Source organism: Rhinopithecus bieti, unplaced genomic scaffold (assembly GCF_001698545.2).
Source record: "Rhinopithecus bieti isolate Rb0 unplaced genomic scaffold, ASM169854v2 scaffold_24996, whole genome shotgun sequence".
NCBI lineage: Eukaryota > Metazoa > Chordata > Mammalia > Primates > Cercopithecidae > Rhinopithecus > Rhinopithecus bieti.
Window position 1 is genome coordinate 357,195 of NW_016811678.1, and position 19,687 is coordinate 376,881.

The 19,687-nt window shown below is 48.6% G+C and overlaps 1 protein-coding gene across 1 annotated transcript in view; it reads right to left on the reverse strand.

Annotated features, from left to right (window-relative positions):
• Positions 1 to 14,214: 14,214 nt before the first annotated feature.
• Positions 14,215 to 19,687, reverse strand: part of LOC108543837 (rab5 GDP/GTP exchange factor-like) — a 35,994-nt gene continuing 30,521 nt past the window's right edge. Inside the window, 2 exon segments of the mRNA XM_017894644.1 lie at positions 14,215 to 14,958; positions 18,698 to 18,978. Of these exon segments, the coding sequence (XP_017750133.1) occupies positions 14,560 to 14,958; positions 18,698 to 18,978 (680 nt within the window). The 3' untranslated portion in view covers positions 14,215 to 14,559.

A 19,687-nucleotide genomic window follows, 5' to 3' on the forward strand; every position in this document is an offset into this window, starting at 1 on the left:
AGAACCTTGTCTCAAAAAGACAATAAAAGCCCTTCTTTATTGGGCTGGGAGAGGTTTCCATGCAGTAACCCATCCAATCAGGACATGCCGCTCAGAGTTTTTACATCTTCACCTCAAGTGAATCAGCAACCGCCAGAACACCTGCCGACCCCTGCTCCGTGCTGGGCTAGGTGCTGGGTTCTTTTATGCATGCGGTGTTTTCTGAGTCTCACCTCACACTGGTTTCCCCATTTGACTCAGAGAGGTTTATCAGTTTTCCCAATTCACACAGTGATAATAGTAAGTGGCCACAGTGAAATTTGAACTTAGGACTTCTGATTCCAAACCAGAGTTTCTTTCATGGGCACTGGCCTGTCTACTGGACCTGTGAATCTCCACTCAGGGCCACCATACATCACGTGATAACCATAGGCCAATACAATTTTTTTTGTATTTTAATAGAGACAGGGTTTCACCATAGTTGCCCCAAGCTGGTCTCAAACTCCTGTGACCTCAGTCAATCCCACCCACCTTGGTCTCCCAACATGCTGGGATTACAGTGGTGGAGGCACTGGCACCCAGTCCCAGGTCTTTATACCCTCCTGGATCACTAGGCCCTGCAGGCCCAGCCTCCCCAGAACTCCCAGAGCCTCTCCCGGGGCCCCCCACATCCCCTGCCAGCCTTAAAGAGCCCAGGAAAGAATTGCGGCCTCTGGAGTCACCACAGACTTGGCCTTGGAGAAAGTCCTTTAAACAGCCCTGCCCCTTCGGGTGCCTCATGGAGTGGAAATGTGAATAGAATTTTGGGAGGGTTGCTGGGAGGATCCCAGGAGACAATGTGCAAAGCATTTAGCACAGTGGGCCCAGCACCCAGAAAATACTCAGAAAATCTGATTAATATTGTTGCCATGACTCAGGCACGATGGCTCATGGCTACAATCTCAGCATCTGGGGAGGCTGAGGCAGGAGGATGGCTTGAGGTTGGGAATTTGAGACCAGCCTGGGCAACATAATGATACAAAAATACAAAGAGTTAGCCAGGCATGGTGGTGCACACCTATAGTCCCAGCTACTCGGGAGCCTGAGGTGGGAAGATTGCTTGAGCCCAGTACTTGGAGGCTGCAGTGAGTTACAATTGCGCCACTGTACTCCAGCCTGGACAACAGAGTAAGACCCTAAAAAACAATATAGGCCAGGTTCGATGGCTCATGCCTATAATCCCAGCACTTTGGGAGGCTGAGGTGGATGGATCACTTGAGGTCAGGAGTTCAAGACCTGCCTGCCCAACATGGTGAAACCCCATCTCTACTAAAATACAAAAAAATTAGCCAGGCATGGTGGCAGATGCCTGTAATCCCAGCTACTCGGGAGGCTAAGGCAGTAGAATCGCTTGAACCCAGGAGGTGGAGGTTGCAGCGAGCCAAGATCGCACCACTGCACTCCAGGCTGGGTGACAGAGCAGGACTCCATCTCAAAACAAAACAAAACAAAACAACAACAACAACAACAAACAGAAAGAGAGAGGACCTAGGGCCTGAGGGGTGAGCTTGCTGGGGAGGAGAAGGGACACCTGGGGATGAGGATACAGTGTTAACAAAGGCAGGCAGGCCAGCAAGAGCAGGAGGCCGGGGAGAGTGGGCCCTCGGGCTTGTTTTGGGAAGGAGGCTGGACAGGTGGGCTCTGGACAGGTGGGCCCTGACCCCCAGGGGATCAGGAGCCTGAAATCCTGAAAGGGGGACTTGAAAACTTAAGACAGAACACTTTTCCAGAGAGCTCAGGAGGCTGAGACAGAAAAGCCTCAGCTTCCAGCGTCAACAGGCTTTTCCCCTCCTTCCAGCCAAAGACAGCAGCATTCCCAAGCGCAAGAGAAAGCGGGTCTCTGAAGGAAATTCCATCTCCTCTTCCTCCTTGTCTTCCTCTTCCTCATCCTCTAACCTGGATTCAGTGGCATCAGCCAATCAGATCTCACTCGTGGTAAAGTTCACAGATTTGGACTCCAGCCCTCGTCTCTGTGACCCTCCCGGCTTGGTCGGGCAGGGCCGTCTACTCTGGGATGTGGGCCCAGGGGATGGGGAGGCACTTTGAGGGGGGACCTTCCAGCCTTGAGGGTTATAGATGCATCCACCCGTCTCACCCAAGAGGTAGCCCATCCTTCTCACGGGGTACTCACAGGCACTCAGGCAGGAATTCACATCCCCGCTGGGCAGATGGGCCAGCCGAGGTCCAGGCAGGGACCTGCCCATGTCCTTCAGCCGTGCCAGAGCTGGAGACATGAAAAGAAATGTCACTAGCCAGGCGCAGTGGCTCACACCTGTAATCCCAGCACTTTGGGAGGCCAAGGTGGGTGGATTGCCTGAGGTCAGGAGTTTGAGACCAGCCTGGCCAACACGGTGAAACCCCATCTCTACTAAAAATACAAAAATTATCCCAGCATGGTAGTGCACGCCTGTAATCCCAGCTACTAGGGAGGTTGAGGCAGGAGAATCGCTTGAACCTGCGAGGCGGAGGTAGTGGTGAGCCAAGATCATGCCATTGCACTCCAGCCTGGGCATCAAGAGCAAAACTCCATCTCAAAACAAATTAATTAATTAATTAAATTTAATTTAAAAAAGAAAAAAGCCTGGGCATGGTGGCTCACACCTCTAATCCCAGCACTTTGAGAGGCCAAGGCAGGTGAATCACCTGAGGTCAGGAGTTTGAGACCAGCCTGACCAACATGGAGAAACCCCATCTCTACTAAAAATACAAGATTAGCCGGGAATGGTGGTGCATGCCTGTTATCCCAGCTACTGGGGAGGCTGAAACGGCAGAATTGCTTGAACCTGGGAGGCAGAGGTTGCAATGAGCCAAGCCTGCACCATTGCACTCCAGCCTGCGCGACAAGAGTGAAACTCTGTATCAAAAAAAAAAAAAAAAAAAAAATTGGCCAGGCACGGTGGCACATGCCTGTGGTCCCAGCTACTTGGGAGGCTGGGGTAGGAGGACTGCTTGAGCCCAAGGGGATTGAGGGTGCAGTGAGCCAAGATCATGCCATTGCACTCCAGCCTGGGCAAGAGAATGATACTCCATCTCAAAAATAAATAGGCTGGGTGTGGTGGCTCACACCTGTAATCCTAGCACTTTGGGAGGCCGAGGCAGGTGGATCACTTGAGGTTCAGGAGTTCGAGACCAGCCTGGCCAACATGGCAAAACCCCACCTCTACTAAAAATAGAAAAATTAGCCAGGCATGGTGGCCGGTGCCTATAATCCCAGCTACTCGGGAGGCTGAGGCAGGAGACTCGCTTGAACCCGGGGGGCCAAAGTTGCAGTGAGCCAAGATTGAGTCACTGCACGCCAGCCTGGGCAAAAGAGTGAAACTCCATCTCAAAAAAATAAAAACTATCAAATATAAATAAATAACTTCTGAGAAAGCCCCTTCAAAAGCAGAGCTAAGCATTTTGAGTTCGTTCCGCATCACCTGGAGTCCTAGCCCAGTCCCTTTGTCACGCTCTCTAGCAATGACCAATGTACATGGTAGACTATGCCAGCCTGAACGTGCAGCTCCCCGGACCTCTTAATTACTAGACCTCAGTACTGAATCAGGACCTCACTCAAAGACTAAAGGAAATGTAATTTATGTACAAAGTGTATATTCGGATATGTATCGATGCCTTTCAGTTTTCCAATGATTTTACACTATATTCCTGCCACCAAGGCCTTTTAAATAAGTTAAAAAAAGAAAGAAAAAGTGCTGCCTTTACTTTTATGGTCACTTTCACATTCTCATTTGGATCGCGGCCGCAGCTGTCACTGGGGACAAGGTTGGGAAACGCAGCTCAGGTGGCCTGCCCTCTTCCTCATCACAGCAGAGCTAGTGTCCAGGAAGACCTCAGAGCTCTTTGTGCTCCTGGGAGCATGTGACATCAAGAAGAAAAGCCATGGAAGGAAAATGTGCCACGGGGCTGGGCATGGCGGCTCACACCTGGAATCCCAGCACTTTGGGAGATTGAGGTGGGTGGATTGCTTGAGGTCAGGAGTTCGACCTCGTTGGGCTGTAATATCGATGTTTTGGGAGGCCAAGGTGGGAGGATTGCTTGAGACCAGAAGTTTGAGACCAGGCTAGGCAACACAGTGGAACCCTTTCTCTAGAAAAATTTAAATGTGGCTCACACCTATAATCCCAGCACTCTGGGAGGCTGAGGCGGGTGGATCACCTAAGGTCAGGAGTTTTATACTAGCCTGGGCAACATAGGGAGACCCTATCTGTACAAAAATACAAAAATGAGACCAGGCACGGTGGCTCGCGCTTGTAATCCCAGCACTTTGGGAGGCCGAGGTGGGTGGATCACCTGAGGTCAGCAGTTCAAGACCAGCCTGGCCAACATGGTGAAACCCCGTCTCTACTAAAAATATAGAAATTAACCGGGCGTGGTGGCAGGTGCCTGTAATCCCAGCTACTCAGCAGGCTGAGGCAGGAAAATTGCTTGAACCTGGGAGGCAGAGGTTGCAGTGAGCTGAGACCATGTCATTGTACTGCACCTGGGGCAACAAGAACGAAACTCCGTCTCAAAAAAAAAAAAAAAAAAAAAAAAAAAAACCAAAACAAAAAACACAAAATTAGCCAGGCATGGTGGTGCACACACCTGGAGTCCAGCTACTCAGGAGGCTGAGGCATGAGGAGGTTTGATTGCTTGAGTACAGATGGTTGAGGTTGTAGTGAGTCATGATTACACCACTGCACTCCAGCCTGGGCGACAGAGCAAGACCCTATCTAAAAACAAAAACAACAACAAAAAAAGTGTTAAATATGGTAAATGTCAGAGAGGGAGGGGCCCATCCCAGTGTAGCACTGTGGCTGGATGGGAGGAATTTTCAAAAGGAGGTTTGGAGACCAGGCGCAGTGGCTCACGCCTGTAATCTCAGCACATTGGGAGGCCAAAGTGTGCAGATTGCCTGAGGTCAGGAGTTCGAGACCAGTCCAGCCAACATGATGAAACCCCATCTCTACTATAAATGCAAAAAAATTAGCCGAGCGTGGTGGCGTGCGACTGTAATTCCAGCTACTTGGAAGGCCGAGGCAGGAGAATTGCTTGGACCCAGGAGGCAGAGGTTGCAGTGAGCTGAGATTGCACCATTACACTCCAGCCTGGGCAACAAGAATGAAACTCCATCTCAAAAAAAGGGGGGGGGGCGGTGGGGGCAGGACAAGTATTCTTTTTTCAGAGGCAAGGTCTTTCTGTGTCCCCAGGCTGGAATGCAGTGGCACGATCATATCTTCCTGCAGCCTCAAACTCCTGGGCTCAAGCAATCCTCCTGCCTCAACCTCCAGAGTAGCTGGGGCTACAGGTGTGAGCCACCACGCCCAGCCAATTTTTTAATTTTTTTGTGGGGATGGAGTCTTGCTATGTTGCCCAGGCTGGCTTCAAACTCCTGGGCTCAAGCCATCCTCCTGCCCCAGCCTCCCAGAGTGCTGGGATTAGAGGCGTGAGCCACCATGCCCAACCTGGGATGATTTTGGATAGAGCTCTGGATACCTGACAGGCAGGTGACGGGTCCCAGCTCTGTCTCAGAAAGACCACTTTAGGGGCAGGTGTGAAGTTGAAGGAAGTGACAAGACTAAAGGCAGAAAGACAAGTCACAAGAGCGTGGCAGGCATCCAAGACTTGGCACCCAGTCCCTGCTCACTGGCTCAACACATATTCACCGAGCCCTGCCCTTCTGGCTGGGAGGCCAAGCAGCTGAGTGTCCTCACTGGGGAAGCAGCTGCCAGGGAGCACAAAACAGAGTAAGGCTCGTGCGGTGGCTCAGGCCTGTAATCCCAGTGCTTTGGGAAGCCAAGGTGGGAGGATCACTTGAGGCCAGGAGTTCGAGACCAGCCTAGGCAACACAGTGGAACCCTTTCTCTGAAAAATTTTAACTAGCTGGGTATGGTGGTGTGTGCCTGTGGTACCAGCTACTCTGGAGGCTGAGGCAGGAGGACTGTTTGAGACCAGGAGTTTGACACTGCAGTGAGCTGTGACACTGCTCTTGAGCATGGGCCACAGAGCAAGACCCTGCCTCTGAAAAAACAAAGCAGGGGACCTCACCTAGTGCAGAAAGTAGGAAGAGTCCTTGAAGCTGAGGCTTGAAGAGCAAGTGAGGCTTTGAGGGGACAAAGAGAGGAGGGCTGAGGCAGGTGGGTGTTTGAGAAGAGACCCATGTGGGCAAAAACGGAGCTGGACAGGGACTGGGTGCATTCCAGGAATAAGAAGGTGTCGCCAGAATAGACGCAGGGTGGCTGGAGGTGACATGTCGGGGCAGGTTCGGACTCGGTCAGGGTTCCCGAGGACGCTCAGCAGGTGTCTCCTACACATGGTGCCGGGCTAAAGTGGTGGGCAGAGGCGGACATCCAGCCTGGGTTACGTCTGCCCAGCCATGTGCTCTGGGACAGAGCTGCGTCCTTTAACTCACTGACCCATGCAGAAGGCCTCATAAGCCGGGCCAAGGCAATTTCCAGAGGGCAAATGAGGCCCACAACAGGAAGTACCTGGGGGAGAGCCAGGCCTAGGTCTGCATTTTGGAAGAGTGCCCCTGCCCGCTGAGAGACACTGGAGAAGGGAGGAATAAATCGGAAGACCATGTGGGAGGCTCTAAAAGAAGATAGCAGTGGAGGTCAGGCACAGTGGCTCATGCCTGTAACTCCAGCACTTTGGGAGGCTGAGGTGGGTGGATCACCTGAGGTCAGGAGTTCGAGACCAGCTTGGCCAACATAGCGAAACCCTGTCTCTACTAAAAATACAAAAATTAGCTGGGCATAAGGCTGAGGCAGGAGAATCTCTTGAACCCAAGAGGTAGAGGTTGGCAGTGAGCTGAGATCGCACCACTGCACTCCAGCCTGGGTGACAGAGCAAGACTCTGTCTCAAACAAAAAAAAAAAAAAGAGAGAGAGAGAGAAATGGCAGTGGTTTGGGCCAGGTGGAGAAAATAACTAGAGGATCAGCCAATCAGATGGACCAGGGGTTCTGGAGAGTCAGGGGTCAGGGTGGCCCCAGGATCTGGCTCTAACCATCCACCCAGGGCCCAGAATGAGGCCTGTGGCTTGGAGGGACTGAGTTGAGTCAATGAGGAAATGGTCTGAGGAAATGGTCTGAGTTCTGAGGAAATGGTCAAAACTTTAGTCCAGGGCTTTTGCCAGCCCTCAGGGTCAGTCCCATCCATGCCCAGAGCTGGGAGGAAGGCTCCATCCCAGCCTTCCAGACCATGCTTCCTCCTGGAAAGATGCTAGAAACCACGTGCCTGGCACAGCCACCCCTCTCTCCACTAGTGCAAACCCCCCACCCAGTCAGCTGCCAGCCTCACCCTCCTCCCTCCCACCTCCTAGTGGCTCCCAGTGCCACTAGGTGCCTCCACTCCACCCTCAGCTCCTGCCCTGGGCCAGGCCCACTTTTTCCACTCCAGGATGGGGGCAGGGATGACCTCCTAAACTGGCCACCACCTCCAAGCAGAAACTGCCTATGAAGTCAAGATGATCTGAAGAGTCCTTGCGGCTGTCACCTAGCCTTCAACCCCCACGCCCTGTAACCCATCCCCCACCCCCGATCCTGTGACTCGATTTACAATCTGTTTTGCTTTCTTTGCACCAAGTGCAAGCATCTAGGCGCGGCGTTCCAGGCACCTCGCAGGGCGTAGGGGTCCCCAGCCTTCTGTCCCACCGTTCTGTCCCCAGGGAGTGGACCACCTGGTGCCCCCTCCCACCCGCCACCGCCCGCTGGCGCCTGTCGGTCGTCTAGACCTGCCACCCCCACTCCACCACTCAGATCTGCGGCCAGAGCCAGAAGTGGCTCCTGCCTGGCCGGAAGTGGTGAGGCTGAGACTGTGCCCGCGGGCACTGCCATCCCATGCATGGAGAAGCACAAAGCCTGGGGGTAGGGCCTGGGGAACCCGATCCTCCATCGCACAGAGGCCTGCGAAGCTTCCCATCTGTTCTCTTTCAGGCTCACTGTGCAGATGGCGTGCAATTAAGTGGGTAGGTGCAGCAAACCCTCGTGTCCTCCTGCTTCCCTAAAGGCAGAGGATTGAGCCACTGCACTCCAGCCTGGGCAACACAGCGAGACCCTATGTCTTAAAGAAAGGGCAGAAATGGGGACCCCTCTCCCACCCCCTTCCCCTGCTCCAAGCCAAAGCCTTTGAAGCAAGAGGTTGCCTCCTGTGAGTTTCCCCCAGTCCCTGGGGGCCTGGGCTTTGGGAGGTGTGTCCAGGCAGCGGACAGAGGTCTCCTGCAATGGGCCGCTGTTCCCTTCTCCCACCCTGTGCCGATGGGAAAGCCTTACCGACTCTTCCTCACAGAAGCGCCCAGATGCTGTTTATGCAACCTCTCCAGAATCTCCGTGTACTGTACTTTTTAAAAAGTGATTTGATTCAAAGCACTCATTCTTTAATTAAACTTCATTTAGCTGCCATCTGTCTCGGTTCGAAATGGCTTCGTGTTTTGCAACTCTAAATGAGAATTGTTATTGGATTAAACACATTCCCACAAAAAATCACAAAACACGTTCAAAAGTAATAAATGAAGGACGGTTAGGAGCTGCATCTTAAACGTTCTAATTGCCGGGGAATGTATTCTGGTGGGCACACAATCATTTCATATACAAATATTTGTATAAAAATCTGGTATCAATGAAAAGATCAAGATTATAGAAAATGCTGGAATTATATCTGACCGAAAACAGTAATAAAGCAATAATTGGCGCAGGGAAGGGCCACAAAACGAGAGGGGCAACCGCCCCCTCAGGCCGCCCTCCCACACCGCCCAGGTGCCTGGCTCGGTGCAGTCAGGGGAAGATCGTCCTGAGCTCTCCTGGCTGAGGCTTCCAATGGCTCTGCGAGGTACCTCCTTTTATGGAACCAAAGCGTTATTTATCTTCATTATTATTACTTTTTTTTTTTTTTAAAGAGACAGTGTCTCAGCCAAATGAGGTGGCTCACACCTGTAATCCCAGCACTTTGGGAGGCCCAGGTGGGCGGATCACGAGGTCAGGAGTTCAAGACCAGCCTGGCCAACATGGCAAAACCGCATCTCTACTGAAAATATAAAAATTAGCTGGGCACGGTGGCAGATGCCTATAATCCCAGCTACTCGGGAGGCTGAGGCAGGAGAATCGCTTGAAACCAGAAGGCAGAGGTTGCAATGAGTGGAGATTGGGCCACTGCACCCCAGCCTGGGCAACAGAGTGAAACTCCCATTTCAAAAAAAAAAAAGAGACAGAGAGAGGGTCTCTTTGTGTGGCCCAGGCTGGAATGCAGTGGCTCGATCATAGCTCACTGCACCTTTGAGCTCCTGGGCTCAACTGATTCCCCCCACTTCAGCCTCCCAAATGGCTGGGACCACAGGCACATGCCACCACACCCAGCTAATTTTTTTCATTTATTGTAAAGACAGAATCTCGCTATGTTGTCCAGGCTGGTCTCAAACTCCTGACCTCAAGGAATCCTCCCACTTCGGACTCCCAAAATGCTGGGATTACAGGTGTGAGCCATTGCACTTGGCCCCTGCCCTGTAATTTTTAAATTTCATCTTATTCTTAAAACTCATAGCTGGGCATGATGGTGGGCATCCAGTTACTAAGTCCCAGCTAGTAACTGGGACTCACCAAAGCCAAGGCAGGAGGCTCACCTGAGCCCAGGGATTCAAGGCTGCAATGAGCTATAATTGTACCACTGTACTCCAGCCTGGGTGACAGAGCAATACACTATCTCAAGTGAATAAATATCATTTTATTAATATCAAGTATAATACTTTTTTTTTTTTGAGGTGGAATCTATTCAGTCACCCAGGCTGGAGTGCAGCATCGGGATCTTGGCTCACTGCAACCTCCGCCTCCCAGGTTCAAGTGATTCTCCTGCCTCAGCCCCCAAAGCAGTTGGGATTACAGGCTCGCGCCACCACGCCCGGCTAATTTTTGTATTTTTAGTAGAGATGAGGTTTCACCATGTTGACCAGGCTGGGCTTGAACTCTTGACCTCAAGTGATCTGCCTGTCTCAGCCATCCAAAGTGCTGGGATTACAGGCGTGAGCCACTGCACCCAGCCTATAATACCTTATTTTCTGTGTCATTATTTTCTGCTTGTCTGCCTGCTTTATGCTTTATGGTGTCAGGGACTGTGTTCATTTCATCCACTGTTCTATCCTAGTGCCTACATCCAGGACATACAAGGTACTCACTAAATGTGAGCCAGTTGGATGAAAGAATATAAACTACACCAATCTCCTGGAAAATAAGAGAGCCCTTAAATCTTTTTTTTTTTTTTTTTTTTTTTGAGACAGGGTCTCACTCTGTCACTCAGCTGGAGCACAGTGGCGTGCTCCTAGCTCACTGCAGCCTCCCACTCCCAGACTCAAGTGATCCTCCCTCCACAAAAGCAGTTTTTTTCTTTTTTAAAGCAGGCTGGGATTACAGGCATGAGCCACCATGCCCAGCCTATTATGCAAGAACTTTTGTGTGTTCTGTTAATCCTCACAGCCCTGCAAAGTAAATATTATTTCTTCACTTCACAAATGAAGAATCTGAGGTTCAGGAAGATGAAGGGCTGAGTCCAGGGTTACACAACTAGAAAAGAAGAAGCACCAAAATTTGACTTCAGAGGAGACCGCCAGACTGAGAGACTCAGGCCCCTAAGCACTGCCCCAGGTGAACCCTGCAACTTGGGGTTGGGCAGAGCTTCTCTTCCAGTTTTCCCTCATGTGTTTGAAAGAGAGTAACAGAGGTACATTTGAAAAGAAAAACAGAAATGGGTCTCAACAAGTCACGTTTGCTCAGACCAGACCTCCTCTGCACAGGAAAAGGACATCAAGAAAGATCCAAGCTGGAAAGACCAGAGAAACACGCGCGCGCACACACACACACACGTACACACAGGCACACACACTTCTTAATTTTTATTTTTTTAGTAGAGACGGGGGTCTCACTATGTTGCAGGCTGGTCTCAAACTCCTCGACTCAAGTGACCTCCCAAAATGCTGGGATTACAGGCATGAACCTCTGTGCTCAGCCTGCTTTAAAAAAAAAAAAAAAAAAAAAAAAACTGCTTTTGTGGTGGTTTGTTTGTTCGTTTGTTGTTTTGAGACGGAGGTCTGGCCTTGTTCCCTAGGCTGGAGTGCAGTGGCGCAATCTCCACTCTGCAACCTCCGCCTCCTGGGTTCAAGCGATCTCCTGTCTCAGCCTCTGAGTAGCTGAAATTACAGGCGCCCGCCACCCCACCCAGCTAATTTTTGTATTTTTAGTAGAGACAGGGTTTCATGTTAGCCACGTTGGTATCGAACTCCCGACCTCAAGTGATCTGCCTGCCTCGGCCTCCCAAAGTGTTGGGATTACAGGCGGGAGCCACTGCACCTGGGAAAAAAGAAACATTAATTAGGGCAGGGTGCCGTGGCTCCCACCTGTAATCCCAGCACTTCAGTAGCCCAAGGTGGGAAGGAGGATTCCTTGAGGCCAGCAGTTCAAGAGCAGCCTGGGCAATGTAACCAAATCCCATCTCTACAAAAAATAAACGAGCCAGGCGTGGTGGTGTGTGCCTGTAATCCCAGCTACTCGGGAGGCTGAGGCAGGAGGATCACTTCAGCTTGGGAGGTAGAGGCCACGGTAAGCCATGATCGCATCATTGCATTCCAGTCTGGGTTACACAGTGACTTTGCCTCAAAACACATGCCAAAAAAAAAAAAACTGTCAATTAGAGGTGCTGCCACAATCCCAATAATAGTACAGTGTTTGACTCACAGATATTAAGAAGTTGGCACTTGAAAAATAAAACGAAGCAGTGAGAAGACATTCTCCTCCCCAGTTCTTACCTGCCCTTTCCTGCTTAAGTACAGCCATGTGAGCCTCCACTGCCTCCAGGAGGAAACCCACAGGCGTGAGTCTGGGATCAGAGACCCAGACCCGACCCCAATAGCTCTCTTTCCTGTCCCCCAGGGAGCCTTGGGTTCCAGCCAAACCAGGCCACCGCCCCCACTCACCAGTCTCAAATCATTCTAGAGCCTCTCACACCTCCAGGCCTTTTGCCTGGCTGGTTCTTGCCTTTCCTTTGCCTGGCCTTGATCCAGCTGAAATGTCTTCTGTCCCCTGAAGCCTTCCCCAGCGACCCAGGCCCAGCAGGCGCTCTCAGAGCCAAGTCACACAATGTGTCATTGTCCCTGAAGAAATGATTTATTGAACACACAGCTTGAAACACAAGCTCATGATACCGTCTAAATACCTCCCGAGCAAAAAGAATGTTTTCTTTTTTTATTCTTCCTTTGTGTATGTGTGTGTGTTTGTGTGAGAGACAGGGTCTCAGTTGCCCAGGCTGGAGTGCAGTGGGGCCATCATAGCTTACTGCAGCCTCAACCTCCTGGACTCAAGCCATCCTCCCACCTCAGTCTTCTGAGTAGCTGGGACTACAGACACGCACCACTGTGCCCAGATAATTTTTTTTTTTTTTAATGGAGTTTTGCTCTTGTCCAGGCTGGAGTGCAATGGCGCAATCTCAGCTCACTGCAACCTCCACCTCCCAGGTTCGTGATTCTCCTGCCTCAGCCTCCCAAGTAGCTGGGATTACAGGCATGCGCCACCATAGCTGGCTAATTTTTTGTATTTTTCGTACAGAGAGGGGTTCTCCATGTTGGTCAGGCTGGTCTTGAACTCCCGACCTTAGGTGATCCTCCCATTTCAGCCTCCCAAAGTGCTGGGATTACAGGTGCGAGCCATCACACCCAGCCCACCCAACCTTTTTGGGTTTTTTTGAGACAGAGTCTCACTCTCACTCTGTCACCCAGGCTGGAGTGCAGTGGTGCAATCTCGGCTTACTGTGACCTCCACCTCCCGGGTTCAAGAGATTCTCCTGTCTCAGCCTCCCAAGTAGCTAGAATTATAGGCACCTATCACCACACCCACCTAATTCTTGCATTTTTAGTAGAGATGGGATTTCATCATGTTGGCCAGGCTGATCTTAAACTCCTGACCTCAAGTGATCTGCCTGCCTCAGCCTCCCAAATTGCTGAAATTACAGGCATGAGTCACCATGCCTGGCTGCAGCTAATATTTTTTTAATGTTTTATAGAGACAGGAGTCTCACTATCTTGCCCAGTCTGGTCTTTAACTACTGGCCTCAAGGGATCCTCCCGCCTTGGTCTCCCAAAGTGCTAGGATTCCACGTGTGAGTCACCACACCCGGTCCAGAATGCTCTTTTCTTCTGCACAGGCTTCAGGCTTCATGCTCAGAACAGAGTCTCACTCTGTCATCCAGGTTGGAGTGCAGGGGTGTGATTTCGGCTCACTGCAACCCCTGCCTCTCGGGTTCAAGCAATTCTCCTGCCTCAGCCTCCCAAGTAGCTGGAAGTACAGGCATGCAACACCATGCCTGGCTAATTTTTGTATTTTTATTTTATTTATTTATTTTTGGAGATGGAGTCTTGCTCTGTTACTCAGGCTAGAGTACAGTGGTACCACCTCAGTTCACTATAACCTCTGTCTCCCAGGTTCAAGTTATTCTCCTACTTCAGCCTGCAGAGTAGCTGGGATTACAGGTGCCCGCCACCTTGCCCAGCTAATTTTTGTATTTTTAGTAGAGACGGGGTTCCACCATGTTGGCCAGGCTAGTCTCGAACTGCTGACCTCATGATCCACCTGCCTCAGCCTCCCAAAGTGGGGCATGAGCCAACTCATCTGGCCGACCCCATCTCTAACATAAAAATTTTTTTAAACTGGTGGGGCCTTTGGGAGGAGATTAGGTCATGAGGGTGGAGCCCTCATGAATGGGATGAGTGCCCTTATAAAAGGGACCTGTGGAAGCCTGTTTGCCCATTCTGTCATACGAGGACATGTGAGAAGAGACCATCTATGAGAAATGGTTCCCTTACCAGACACCAAATCGGCCAGCACTTTGATCTTGAACTTTCCACCTTCCACAACTGTCAGAAACTGGCCAGGCACGATGGCTCACATCTGTAATCCCAGCACTTTGGGAGGATGAGGCAGGAGGATCACCTGAAGTCAGGAGGACCTAGGGGAGTTTGTCTAAACACTTCTCGAGTCATTTCAGTAGGACAAACCAAATAAAATGGTGCTAAAGGCAAACATTCAATATACTTCATTTTAAACTACAAAATTAACATATAAAATGCCATGCACAGCAGACACCATTCTTTTTTTTACATATTTACAAATTTACATATCTACTTATCAATATAATTTCTATCTTTACAATTATAAAATTATTTCGAACTGTGGACATACACTTTGTAGCATTCATTTGTTTTATCCTTTAAAAGGCAATTATTTACCAAACCACAGTGAATCCCAGAGGAAGCACATAGGAAAATCATGGAGGGAAAAAAGATTTGAGACAAAATTTGCACACAAGCCTTAAATGAATCTGTATCAGTAAGTCAAATAAATAGTATTTTATTATTAACTAAGCTTCCCCTGCTAGGAAAAACAGAACAAAACAATCCCCATATACTGTACCTTTAAAAATGCTCTGACATTTATAAGCAATTTAGTTACATTCTAGATCCCAATCAGTTGAGTGTAGTAAGGGCTACCTACAATTTAGGCTCAAATAAATACTCTCCATGTAAACTGTGATCATCCTGCATAAACCTGAGGTTGCAGTGGTGGAGGAAGTTTATCATTTTCAATGTTTTCAGAGTCAATAGCTGCTAACGGTTGATTCGGAGGCTTAATTTCCAGCGGGTATTTCTCAACAATGTCTTGAACTTCTCTTGTAATTCCATCTGTCCAATCTATGAGGTCTTTTTCCAGTTTCTTGGCTTCATTCATGATCCTTTCTTGTCGTTCATTCAACTGAGACAGGAGATCCAAGTTCTTATACATTTGCTTGACGCCTAAGCAAGCATCAGGAGACCAACTCTCAGCTTCTTGCTTCCTGGGAGAGGTCTGGCCAGACATGTAGCGATCAAAATCCTCCTGACTTAAATTCAAAGACTGGGCATCTAACTTCTCAATGAAAGCCACGGCACAGCACTACAGGAAGAGGACATTAATACAGTCATATTAGGAAAGCTATGCATACTCAAATCCATTTGTAAAAGTCTTTTGATCACAGAGAATTTAAAATAGAAGCAAAAGTAAACAAAACAAACTCATGAACTTCCGTGTAATTCAGCCTCAAAAATTACCTACTCCTATCCCCGGTCATGCTTCCTGTACACTCCCAGGAGCTCTGGGGCCAATGTCTGGGTACAGCCTCCCCATGTGCACCATGAAGCCATTCTGTCTGAGTCTTCCCAGACCTGCTATCCCCACCCAGGATACAGTCCCCGAGTGGGTGTGGTTCCTCAAGACACTGGTGTGGCACACGGACCTCTGATCCTCAAATAAATATTTTAACATCAAGTGGTTAAAAGAACAGCTCTGAAGTGACAGAACCTGAGTTGACTGTCACCTCTTTCACTTAACAACAGTGAGTGACCCTGGGAAAGTTACTTAAGCTCTCTGAGGTTTCTGTACCTGTAAATGAGGGAAAATACCATCCAGATTTATTGTGAGAATTAACAACATAACACACGTCATGGGCTTCCAAGAGGCCTGCAGTGAGCAATGAATACACGGTAGCAATTACTAGTACAGAAACGCCACTGCAAATGCCCAATTCAACAGACATCTGAGCCAGGTGTGTTGGCTCATGCTTATAATCCCAGCACTTTGGGAGGCCGAGGTGGCAGGATTGCTTGAGACCAGCCTGGGCAATAGTCGGGATAGAAACCTCACCTCTAGAAAAAAGGAATAAAGAAAAAGAAAAACGTGATTCATCCGAGGAGAACGGAAGCGCACGCCCATCTGGCTCATGGTGTGTGTGGAGCTGCTGTGGCCCCTGTGACTGGAGAGAGGAGGTAATTCTAACTCCTCACTTCAGTGAATGGAGACATGGCATGGCCACTAACAGAAATAAAAAATACTGGAAGAGAAACAAACATCTGAAGGGAACGTAGCTCTGAACAAGTTATATTTGAGGTGCGATACAAGTGTGAAGTCAAGACAGGTGACACAGAGCTGTGGGTCATCACTGCACAGGTGAGTGACAGCTCTTTGACAGAGGAGATGGTGCAGGAAGAGATGCAGAGACGATGGAGTCCCAGGGAATGACACAATTCAAGGTGGAAGTAGAAGACACAGACTTTACAAAGAGACAAGGAAGTAGTGGGATTGTGGAAGCCAAGGAACAACACAAGTGGCAGAACAAAGGACTCATGGAGAGTGCTATAAGAAGCGAAGGAAGATCTGTTGGTGATAATAAAGTTGAAATGTAAAATATTCTATTAATATCTGCACTAACACTGAACTGTCTTAGTTTCAAATAATTGATAATGTAATGCCACCAATGCTTCATGATGACAAACTGACATTCAAAGGTGAAATACAAACTGTAGAAGATGCTCAATTACTTGAATACATGGCTTTTCATTTTCAGAACCTGAGGACCAACCCAGAATGTCTGTATTTAAGGATTTAACCCACAGAGTTTCAGATAAAATGCTGTTGCTAAAATACTAAATACAAGATTATGTTTGCTGTGATAAGAGCAATGGTAGAAAGTATTCAACAAAGCAAAGATTATCTGAGGCAACAGCTTCCTAATTATGATTTCCTTAGGTTACTAAATCGAGTGCCCGCGGGGTTTGTCAGCTGGAAACTTTCTACTTTTGCCAGAGCAGTTTCATTGGAGCAGTGGGTGTAGGGGACGAGACAGACTCTGAGTCAGGCAAGAAGAGGATGAAGAGGGAAGGCACAAATGTACTTAAGTCTGCAGGCCAAGGGCCCTAGAAGCTGCTGAGTGTGTGCGAGCCAGCCACCTCTACTGTTAGTGACTGTGGCTATGCTCGAATGCATCCTGGTCCTCCTTCACTTCTCTCACTACCTGCCATGTCTCCACCTTCACACTTCTCAGGGACTTCCAAGTTGTCTAACCCACTCTGGATAAAGAGCTGAATTCAAAAGGCTCTTCCCTCGCAAGCAAGTGTATGTTTCATTTATATTAAGAAATATAAGGCCAGGAGTGGTGGCTCATGCCTATAATCCCAGCACTGTGGGAGACGGAGGTGGGTGGACTGCTTGAATTGAGGAATTCAAGACCAGCCTGGCTATCAAGGTGAAACCCTGTCTCTACTGAAAATACAAACATTAACCAGGCATGGTGGCACACGCCTGTAATCCCAGCTACCTGGGAGACTGAAGCATGAGAATCGCTTGAACCCAGGAGGCGGAGGTTATGGTGAGCTGAGATCACGCCTTTGTATTCCAGCCTGGGCGACAGAGAGACTCCATCTCAAAAAAAAAAAAAAAAAAGATATATGAGTACTTCTAATCTCATTCTACACGGGCCACTTAAACATTTTAGTACTACGGATTAAATCACCATGTGCCTGGGAGGATGGAAAACGGTGTGAATAAAGGTGAAAGCATCACTCTGATCAAGAGCATTCCCAAGCCCCTTTACCTGCAAATCACACTCCCAAGATGCTGGTGACTAGAGTAACACGTAGCTGAACACAATGGTGGAGAGTGATGAGTGATGGGGCAGGTCCAGGTTTGGAGGAACCTGAGGCTTCTACACTTTTGGAATCTACTTACAGGAAAAGGGAAAAAAAGTGACAAATACAAAAGTAGGTATAAATGTGAACACATACTTAGAATCTAGAAATAAATCATGACATATTTCTAGAGATTCATGTACCTGTTTTGAGATCTTTTTTGGCAATTTATCAGAAATGCTCCCTATGCATCCTGGCTTCCCCTCGCCATCGCTTAGTTACCAGGCTCTCAACACAAAAAACCAAGTCCATAAGCTGCCCCAAGGATCCAAATTCATTAGCTTCACAGTATATTCAGTTGAAAGCAAATAAGCAGAGTTTAGTAGGAAGAAAAGAAAGAACACAGGTCAGGAGCAGTGGCTCATGCCTGCAATTCCAGCTCTTATGGAGGTTGAGGTGGGAGCACTGCTTGAGCCCAGGAGTATGAGGCCAGCCTGGGCAACACAGTGAGACCCCATCTCTAAAAAATAAAAAATTATCCCAGTGTGATGGTGCATGCCTGTAGTACCAGCTACAGCAGGCTGAGGTGAGAGGATTGCTTGAGCCTAGGAGGTCAAGGCTGCAGTGAGCTACGATTGTACCACAGCACTCCAGCCTGGGTGACAGAGTGAGACTCTGTAGAAAAAAAAATACATAAATAAAAGAAAAAAAAGGGTGGGAAGTATTCAACCTTATTAACTGATACATAATTAGATACTGTCTTGCCTATAATCAATAACCACTATAACAACATAATACTTGAATATCATTTCACATCCTCTGAACTGATCTTTAAAAAAAATCTCAGTATTCAATTCTTACAACTTGAGAAATAAAACAAAAAAATCAATCTTAGATCCTCTATAAAATGAATCAAAGTGCAAGATTTGCCTTATTCATGGTTGAACAAGCCCAGCCAAGTGAAGGACTCTTCTACCCAGGACCGTGGGGAGTGATGCCCAACGCATGTCATCTGTTTCCGTAGGACAAACACAAGCTCTGATCAAGTGCTGGGAGGCAGAGTGTCTGTATGGCCTGGTCCTTGTGCTCCCTGATGCAAAGTGAGCTTCCTCAGCCATGCTGCCTTCTCAAACAGGAGCATTCACCTGTCACAGGCCTGAGTCATCTGTCACATCCCCAAAACCACCACCTTCCTAGTCCTTCTCTACAACACCAAGAACTCACTTACTCACCAGATTGGTGAAATAGTAGCCATCCTCTCCAGTCATCAGTCAGCTTGGATTGCAGAAGCGTGTGATGTACTGGATATTAGACTGAAGGCGTGGGGGGTTGCCCTTCAAAATGATGTAGATGAGGGTGGGGAGGAAGTCATCCGCTGACGCCAGCTTGTTCGTGGTGATCTTAATGGCATTGAAAATGTGCTTGCTGCACTTGGTGATGCAGGCCAACTTGTCTCGAGGCACACGCTTGGAGTCCATTTCAATGATATCTACAAAGCAGAAAAGACAGTATTTTCCATGAGAAAAGAATCACAAAAAAGAAGCAATAGGAAAACCATGTTTTATCTCTAAAGTTATGAAGGAATCCTCACTAACCCCCTTTCCAGCAGTTAACTTAGTGTATACATGACTTACTAAATATGATCTCATACTCACAGAAAACAGAACCAAGAGCCAGGTACTACACAGTGTGCCCTACAAGCACATTTCTCTAATCCTCAGATTATGCAATGGATACTCATATATTTTTCTTTCTCTTTCTTTTTTTTTTTTTTTGAGGTGGAGTTTCACTGTTGTTGCCCAAGCTGAAGTGCAATGGCACAATCTTGGCTCACCACAACCTCCACTTCCCGAGTTCAAGTGATTCTCCTGCCTCAGTCTCCCGAGTAGCTAGGATTACAGGCATGAGCCACTACGCCCGGCTAACTTTGTATTTTTAGTAGAGATGGGGTTTCTCCATGTTGGTCAGGCTGATCGCGAACTCCCGACCTCAGGTGATCCACCTGCCTCCTCCTTCCAAAGTGCTGGGATTACAGGCCTGAGCCACAACGCCTGGCTGCAATGGATACTCTTATTAATACTATTTACTTTAGTGATGAGGGGGCTGAGGTTCAGAGAGGTTAAATGATTTGCCCAAGATCATACAGACAGCAGGTAGCAAGGCAGGAATTTGAAACTATGTCTCTCTGACTGTAAAGCCCACACTCCCTTTTTTTTTTTTTT